Raw genomic sequence first — 9,192 nt, forward strand, 5'->3', positions numbered from 1 at the left:
TCGTTTAGTTCTTGGAGCTTCATCTACACAATCGAGCTGCCATTTGGTAAACGATAGAAGAATTTCAAGCCTCAACATACTACCTCCTCTGACTCTTGAATTGTTCTTGACAGTTAAATCTGAGTGTTTTGTGATTGTGAACATGAAGATCATAGTCATATGGGAGAACAAGTGGTATCAGAGCTCAGTGAGCAGTTCTTTTCCCAAGTGAGATGGAGCTTACAATCATGTTCTTTTTTAATAGACCATCACTAACAGACTTTTATGGACTTCTATCATTGTTGATCGACGATAGAATTCATGATGTACCTAATAGAATTACATTGGACATATATTTGCTCTAAACTTTGTACGTTTTCCTTTTCCTACAGCTTCAACAACCTAAAATAATAGTAACATGAAATGGACCTAAATAGAAAAATGTTGGGGAAGATCAATCAATTTCGATCAAAGAAGCGTCGTGAAGCAACATGATGGAAAATAACCAAGTCGATGTGAAGAAGCGTGATGGAAGAAGAAGAAGAAGAAGAGTGAACAAAGTCGAGCTGAAGAAGGAGATGAAATATTGGAGGGGAAAATCGGCTAAAGAGGAAAAATCGGGCGAGACTTTTTGGGTATTTCACACCATTTTTGGGCTTTGGTTGGGCTGCAACTTTCTGTAGGTTTTTTTTTTTTTTTTTTTTGCTATAGATTGTAATTATTTTGGTCAGTTTTTTATATTTAAAAATCCCCCAATATACCTGTATAGTTTAAGTGTAAGACAAAGGATCCATGCAAAATAGAATATGAAAATTAATAAATAAGAAGAGAGTAAGGAGAGCGAAGTAAACAGCTATGAAAATGGGTGAAGAGAGTAAGGCGAGAGTGAGGCAAAATAAGGCAGTGAAAAATGAGTGAGGGTTAAATAGGCGTACGTCAAGTGTTCAAAACTCGACCCAAGAAGAGGAAGTAGTTGAACAGCTTTAAATTAGTCTAAGGCGCAGGCATGTGGCAGGTGGCAATGAACAGGTATGGGGAAGCGGCTTGAAGTGACGGGACGCAGCAACTTGTTGAGGTTATAAGTCGTGTGTTGAGCCCTCGACATGTGAATGGAATGGTTGAGATTTCAACCCTGACTTCCTCTATGTTGAGATTTTTTTTTTTCACCTCGAAATCTTAAAACTACCATGAACCTCTAAATATTTTACAAACTATAATATTTCACTAATATTTTTCCAGATCTACAATATTTAAATAAAACCTCCCGACAAATCGATGTTCAAATTTTGAGGTAGCTGGGCGCAAAATTCTCTGGTTGGTAGAAATTTAGGAGGAAGAGAGTTCAAAATCTCAGTTGGTTTAGGGTTAGGGCTTCTTAGAACATGGAAGTCAAGAATCTTCTCAAGGATAAGAAATTCTGGTTCGCCTCCTTCCTTATTGCTTGGGCCGCAGCTCTCCAGGTGCAATTCCTTGTTTTCAGTTTTCATTTTCAACTTTACCGCTTTTCTTTTTCCCCTCGTACTATCTGTTCTTGTAAAGAGGCTGAAATTTGTTTAATTCATGTTTTCGGAGTCATTTTGAAATGGTTAAATTTACCCAAACATAGCTAGAATCATTCAAAATCAATTTTGATGGTATGAAAATCACTATTTCTAATTCACTTCCGAGCATGCCATTAAATGATTTGGATTCTTGGATCGATTTGAACTTTAATGTTGAATGTGGGGGAATTTCTGGAACAGGGGCATATGATGTATTTGCAGAAGCAGGATTGTTTCAAGCAGAAGTTTGGGACTCCCATTCAAGAAAATGATACTGAAAAATGAGGTACAATTTCCATATCACTGCCCTGTAAGTTCTATTGCAATTAAAGGGGCTTCTTATTCCTCATAATGATTTTTTTTGGCTGGAGCCATGTGTAAACTTACTAAGAAAGATTTCCTGAAAATGCAATAACCTCTGGTCATTTTGGTCTATGAATGAGAATATTTGGTTATCTTTCTTCACTGACTTTATTAATTAGGCTGTTTTATGTTCATACAGCCTGATATTGATGGCGGTTGTTAAATGATCCTTAATGCTGGCTTGTCTGGATTATCAGAAAATTAGCAATTAAATTTTTGTGTGTACCCAATGATGATAGGAATTGTAGTAACTGCTGGTATTTGGTGCTACAAGTCAATTATTGTGTCTGTTGGCAGATCATAAGCTCACTTTAGCTACTTGGGTCCATTATTCTTTAAGCCGTTGAAAAATCCAGGCTTCGTTCGCATCTTCCAGAATTGCTTATACCTGATTTGCAAGTCTTCCCAATGATATTTTGTACAACATTTAGACTTCAATGAGTTTCTCTCTCTTTCTCTATGTGTTTAATACAGAATGTCAACTGATTTCTGCATTAGACAGTCCCTGACTATAGAACAAAATTCATGTCCTTGTTTTAGTTACAAATTTGTGCTGAAAGTATCCTTATTGGAGTCTTCTTCTAGTTAGAAATTAGCTGGCATATGAGTGCACTTTTGGGGTTTAGCTCAAATATATTATCAATGAAGAATCAGGAGTTGTCCATTTCAGAATAGTTGGACCCTGGGTCTACCTTACAATTTGACTAATTTATACACTAGCATAATAGATATCCTTTCACCCAAATAAAACATAAGCAGATAGAATTGGCTGCATGGACCATTTCCTAACCCCATCATATGGCTGTATAAAAGTTTTGATGATTGGTCCTTGATGCTCACATCAAACAGAATCATCCACGGTTTTTATCCTAGCAAGATCAACTTCTAGTTCTTTATCTGAAGTCTTAGGTTTGTCAGTTATGGCAGTCAGTTTCTGATCTGATGGGGCCATCTTCTCACTATCTAACTTGTATAGAGCCTGATCCTTGATTTTACCCCACAGAACCAAATAAAGACCTGTAATAATTACTGCTGCTCCAATGACCCTGCAAAATATTAGTGTCATTTAGTTCATTGAAATTCTAATCTCTCTCTCTCTCTAAGGCTACTCGCACCACAATTCTGCATTTGTGGGTAGTGGAATAGACAGGTTAATTACCTTCCGAAGTATAATATCTCGGATAATGCAAATGAACTAATGATTGCAACAATAATCATGCTCAGGGGACTAAATGTACTTGCGAAAACTGGCCCTTTCGTTTTCATTACCGTTGCTTGGATAGTATATGAAACCCCAGAAGACATGATTCCCTACAATAAACACCACCTATAGTTGTGAGTTTCTACTCAGAAACAAGAAAGTATGAACAGCGGTAAAATTATGAAACTGGGTTATGTTTCGATTGACGATTTCTTACACTGTACAGAGGAGCTAAGAGGGTTGAATCTAAATGTAATGACCAGGCAGCAGGTTTGTGCCCTTCCATTGAGAAAGCTATCACTGAGGCTTGTATGGCGCCGGTGAAGCATATCAAAGCTGTTAAGGAGAGTTGTGCTGGGTATACTTTTACTGTAATTGCCTGGAAGATTGAAGGAAATAAGAAATGCAGAGTAATTTGATAATGCTTTTGTATTTTGTTTTCATATTTCTGTTTACTGTTATTCTTATCTCTTTGGAAAGAAACAAGCCATGTGTGTAACTAGTTTCTTGTCAATTCGTTTGATTTGATCATTGTTGTAAGAACTTTTTCCCCCCCTTTAAGAACATGTTATTATAAATTAGGGCAAATTACCCAAAAATCGAGTCCTCAAATTTATACCCTCAAACTTTCAATTCTAAAAATTGAGTCCCCAAATTTATACAAGTATTAAAATTGGGTCCTCAAACTTACATAGTCGTAGAAATTGTAACAATTGTACAAGTTTGAGAGTTTGATTTTTATCATTTGGAGGTCAGATTTCTACAACTATTATAAGTTTTGAGAGTCCAATTTTAACATTTGTACAAGTTTAAGGGCTTAAAATTGAAAGTTTGAGGTATAAATGCAACTACCACCATAATTCAAGGGTGATTTCTAGAATTTGTCCAAATTATTGTCATCACTAGTATATATTGTTTTGACAGATCGAAAATCATGGAATATAGATTTACCTGAAGAACATTGAAAACAGACCAAAGAATACAGCCAATAGTGATCATGAGAGAACCCTTGAGAAGATCTTGCTGGTTAGCTGTAGTTGAAGAATGGTCATGGAGGTTGTGATTTGTCCATGGCAGATTCAGGATTGGTCCTCTTACTAGAGTCATTATCATTGCCCCTCCCACTGCCACCACTGTCCCTAATATCTTTGCCTGGCTTGACAACTGTCTTACGTCGACCTTCTCGAGCCTAAACAAACAGACAAGAATAGATTGCATCAAAATATTGTCGCTCACGAATGAGTTTAGATATTAATTTATTTCGTTGAATTCAATACGTGAACTATCAATATCAATTAAAGATAATAATATTGTGGAGTTTTGAATTCATGGTACTTTAGCTTTAATGTCATATCAAGCTATAATTAAATTTATAAACTTGAGTTAATTGGCTACAACATATTTAGTCATTCGTATATACTTTTAACAATTTGTATCTTTAATTTTAATATATATTCCATAAGTGCAGTCTTACAAATAAAATGATGAGGTGATATATAAAGTACATTTTATTATTTGAATTGAAAATAACTTGCTATTTTAATTTGATAAAATGGACATATTTACTCGTTGAATAAGAAAGTACTCATTTTATGCTACCTGATTTAGAATAATTTATCTGATTCAAAATGACTGGTTAGTAACTTAGGTCTGTTTGAATTGACTTTTTAAGTATTTACAAATTTAGAAAGTCAATCCAAATACACTCTTAGTATCATACTAATAATTAGTTTGGTAACAATTAAAATATTTAAATCGTAATAATAAAAATTGAAGCAATGGACTAAATTACCGAACAATCCAAGCCATGAGAAACACAAGACCGGGGACCATATTAGTCATAGCAGATGCAAAGGTTGCTGTAGTGTATTTCATGCCCGTATAATACAAGTTTTGGTCTAGTGCAGGCCTGTCACACAAATCCAAAAATTTAAGTTGATAAGTTATGGTAAATTTAACATTTTGTTCATATGTTATGTTTACTCTCACTTGTGATTTTGAAAATCAGATGTGGTATACTAATATCATACGTTAAAACACCATTTACCAACGTCTACAACAGTTGAACCAGGACCAAAAAAAAATTATGATGACGACGAAATAATGACGGTGGAGATTAATAGTTAAGTGTTCTTACTCCAAAAGTCCCAGCAACACAACCTTCCCAAAAATGGACCAAGTCATCTTCGGTCTCACTTTTCTCTCAAAGACAAAAGCGAACGGAGCGACGACAACCGTAGCAATGGTGTATCGGTAGACAACTAACACATGCTGGTTGAGTCCTTGGTTGAGAGCAAACTTGGAAATGACCACCATTCCGGCAGTGATGAACTGCTGAAGAATCACTGCAATATATGGCTTTGCCTGACTCAACATTCCGGCGGGGTGCTCCATGCCGCCGGTGCCGGAGACAGTTCTGTGTAATAATGTATGAAGTAATGAGATCCATTTGCAAGCTTCATGAAGCTCCTTTTTATAGAGAGAGTTTTTTTTTTTTTTTTTTTTTTTTTGATATATATATATTCTCCATGAGGATTTTACAAAACATGTCCACTAAAACACATCAATACGTAAGGGCAACATCACAACGGAAAAGCATGGGAAATTTTTTTCAGGTATTTGTGCATTCGTGGCTCAAAATCAACCTGGTTCTTCTTACCTACTTTTGTTAAATTTTTTAACTTTAAATCCCAAATGGAACATGTTCTGTTTGATAGTCATTCCATTTTTTTTTTTTTTTTTTAAAATACTATTTTCACTCTCTTTATTTTGGAATTTACTTTCTAATCATGATTTCAAAATTTTAACCAAAATTTGAAAAAAAAAATTGTGTTTTTATTTTCTATTTCTTCAAAAATTATGTTGGTTTCTTCTCAATTTATTTACAACCGTTTTTCTTAAAATAAATACATTTCAATTATTCAGATAAATTCTAAAAACAAAACCCAATTTTTAAAAACTGGTTTTTAAAACCAAATTTTAGATTCTGATAATACAATTCGAAGATAGATAACAAAACAAAAAAACTCATGGATATAAGTAGAATTTACAAACTTAATTTTCAAAAATTAAAAACCTAAAATCTATCAAAAGAGGTCGTAGTTTTTAAATACTTTTTTAAAAAGATTATTTCTTAGTAAGTAAATATTAATTAAAAAATATAAACTAAAAATGAAATCATTATCCCATGGGCTAATATCATGTTAAATCATCATAATACAAAATCAAACAACTACTAATTAAACACGTGATATTAATTGGAGAAATTACATGCCTTGGAATACACGAAACTTTCTTCTCTAAATATCATGTTAAATCACTAATCAACTTTTAGTCGTATAAATCTAATTACATCATTAGTGTGACCTCTTCTAACTTTAGATGTGGCAAATATTTATTAATCTATGTTTTCTATTAAATTTATAACAAACAATGAACTCCACTAATTAAAAACTTTAAGCAATATACCACATCATCCAAAAGTCAGACCAACAAATATTTAACTTTTGGCAAACATTGGCTCTCTCTTAGTTGATTTGGATATGAGTTTGAATATGTTCTTAGGTGATTAAATTTAAATACTAATGTGGTTTTGGGCTTTGTTTGGGTCTAGTTGTTGGTTTAATATGTCCATGTAATATTCCTTCATATTTATTGTTTGTTTTTATTTGATACATTTCTAATTTAATTTTGAGAATGAATTCAACTTATTCAACTAATAAATACAATTAAGTTGTTTTTTTAAAAATATTTGACATGAAGAAATCAAATCTCAAATCTTGAAGTGGATAGTACAAATTTTATGTCAATTAAACTATGGTTATGTTTTAAATTATTGAAGTTTCTCTAAAAAGTTCGATTTTTGCTTATGAATATTATTCAAATATCGTTATTCCTAAAAATCGATTGGGTAGAATAAAAGACGTAGACGATATCTATGATTTCACAAAACCTTTAGTGCTATTCCTAAGTATAATTTTGGATATAAAAATTGAAACTATTATCATCACATAGAGGAGAGAGAGAGTCACTAGACTTATTGTTTGCGTATACTTCAAGTTAGTTTTCATTTCTCTCTCTATATATCAAAATTTAAACATAGTGTATAAGGGGAGGGAGAAAGCTACCTTTTAAGTCTTGGAATTTTGAAAAATAGGTATGCTCGGTTCCTGAATTTTAAAAATATACTTTTCAGTTCCCGTTTTTTTAAAATAGATTTTAAATGTTCATGAAGTGACTTTTTTATATTATTTTAAATAATTGTATAAATTTTAAAATTAGAAAAATAATTTTAAAAAATTATCTCTTCTCTCCTCCCATCTCGTTCCTTCTTTCCCTCATCTTCTTCTTCCTCTTACATTTTCTATTAAAATATGATAACAATTAAAAGGAACATAGCTATTATATTTGGAACTAAATAAAATTAATTTACTAAAACCTACTTTTGTAAAATAAATAAATAAATAAAAGGTCATAATTTTATAGGGACCAAATATGATTGTAGTTTGAAAATTGGAAGTCATTTATTTCATTAATAAAATCAACAGAGATAAGAGATAAGTTTTTAAAATTATATATATATATATATAATTTAAAATGTCATAAATCTATCTTTTAAGAATTTGAAAATTAAAGCATGTTTGGTAACGATTTTGATTTTTGTTTTTGTTTTTGAAAATTAAACTTATGAGCACTACTTCCATCTTGAAATTTCTTCTTTTGTTATTTACTTTTCATCGAAGTTTTAAAATACTCCAAGTTAAATTTTGAGTACTAAAAAAAGTAGATTTCAAAAAGTTGTTTTTGTTATTAGAATTTGACTAAGAATTTAACCAATACAAATTATTGTAAGAAATGTGAATAAAATAGGTTTAATTTTCAAAAATAAAAATAAAAAATCAAATAGATATCAAACGGAGTTTAAAAATATCAATTTTTAAAAATTTAGAGACTAAAAAGTATTTAGCGAAAAATTAGGGTTGTGTGGATTTGCTTTAGTAGATGATTTAAATTATTAAATAAATTTTAAAAAAAAGGCATAATGCTTGAAAAAGCTCTTTACAAAAACCTTGTGTCTTTACACACTTTAATCAAATCCATTATATCACACACACTACTGACTAACTTTATTATTATTATTATTATTATTATTATTATTTTATCTTTAATTTGCTGATCTTTACATGCACTCATTTTCCCAATTATTTCTTCATTTTCCATAAAGATGCATGTTGGACAAACCACCAAAACCCCATTTTCCTCTATGATCAGATATTTCCATATTTTAATCTATCTTCTATAAGGGAAAAAAAAAAAAAAACCAACTACAATAAAAAATAAAAAATAAACCAACTACAATATTTATATACATTGAGCTAATTGTTCAAGGAGTTGTTGTGAATGGCTAGAATTGTATTTTTTTTAGATTATTCTTTTGAAATTGTTGTAATTAAATTATGTTGCTATAAATTTGTTAATATCGTGGGGTTTAATTTAAAATAGGGTTTCCATTCGAAAAATTTGTGAAAAATGTCACTAATCACAATTCTATAGGTGTGACAATTTATCTAGTGATTTAGAACTTAAAATTTAAGATTTCGTTTAATAATTATTGGAAATAATACATTTTTTGTCCCTAAATTTTCACTCTAGTTTTTATTTGGTCTCTAAGCTTTAAAATGTTACACATTTAGTCCTTAAGTTTTGAATTTTGTTTCAATTTAGTCACTTAGTTTCAAAATGTACAATTTTACCCTTGAGATTTGGGTTTTGTTTTAATTTGGTTCTAGGTTTGAAGATTTTAGACTTTTAATCTCAATTTTTCATGCAATACTCACTTTCAATCATTGACAATAATTTCTATTCATTAATTAAATATAATTATGAATTGAAAATTTAAATTTAATTTTCAAAGTGATAAAAATAGTGAAAATTAATTAATTATAAGTCTTTTAACGATTTTTAATTTATTAACATAAATAAACTTTAAAAACAAAAAACGAGTGTTTAATGAAAAATCGAGATTAAAAGTATAAACTTTGAAACATAAGAACCAAATTGAAGCAAAACTCAAATGAGGGTAAAATTGTAACATTTTGAAATTTAGAG

At 30.9% G+C, this 9,192-nt stretch overlaps 2 protein-coding genes across 7 annotated transcripts; one reads left to right on the forward strand and one right to left on the reverse strand.

Annotated features, from left to right (window-relative positions):
* The first annotated feature begins 1,196 nt into the window (after positions 1-1,196).
* On the forward strand, positions 1,197-4,141 carry LOC120080371. Of its 5 annotated transcripts, none has more exons than XM_039035019.1 (3): positions 1,197-1,439; positions 1,722-1,806; positions 3,311-3,683. In XM_039035019.1, the coding sequence occupies exons 1-2, from the start codon at positions 1,362-1,364 to the stop codon at positions 1,803-1,805; spliced, it is 162 nt and encodes a 53-aa protein (XP_038890947.1). In that variant the 5' UTR covers positions 1,197-1,361; the 3' UTR covers position 1,806; positions 3,311-3,683. The 5 variants fall into 5 exon arrangements, with proteins under 5 accessions (XP_038890947.1, XP_038890948.1, XP_038890946.1 ...); XM_039035020.1 differs by lacking the exon at positions 3,311-3,683 and adding an exon at positions 2,023-2,687; XM_039035018.1 differs by lacking the exon at positions 3,311-3,683 and adding an exon at positions 4,009-4,141 and having other exon boundaries at positions 1,198-1,439.
* Positions 2,497-5,525, reverse strand: LOC120080370 (WAT1-related protein At2g39510-like). Of its 2 annotated transcripts, XM_039035014.1 has the most exons (6): positions 5,222-5,525; positions 4,877-4,993; positions 4,036-4,273; positions 3,302-3,463; positions 3,043-3,194; positions 2,497-2,929 (listed from the first exon to the last, which is right to left on the reverse strand). In XM_039035014.1, the coding sequence occupies exons 1-6, from the start codon at positions 5,476-5,478 to the stop codon at positions 2,725-2,727; spliced, it is 1,131 nt and encodes a 376-aa protein (XP_038890942.1). In that variant the 5' UTR covers positions 5,479-5,525; the 3' UTR covers positions 2,497-2,724. The 2 variants fall into 2 exon arrangements, with proteins under 2 accessions (XP_038890942.1, XP_038890943.1); XM_039035015.1 differs by lacking the exon at positions 4,877-4,993.
* Positions 5,526-9,192: the final 3,667 nt, after the last annotated feature.

The sequence above is a fragment of the Benincasa hispida genome, chromosome 6 (assembly GCF_009727055.1).
Source record: "Benincasa hispida cultivar B227 chromosome 6, ASM972705v1, whole genome shotgun sequence".
NCBI classification, from domain to species: Eukaryota; Viridiplantae; Streptophyta; class Magnoliopsida; order Cucurbitales; family Cucurbitaceae; genus Benincasa; species Benincasa hispida.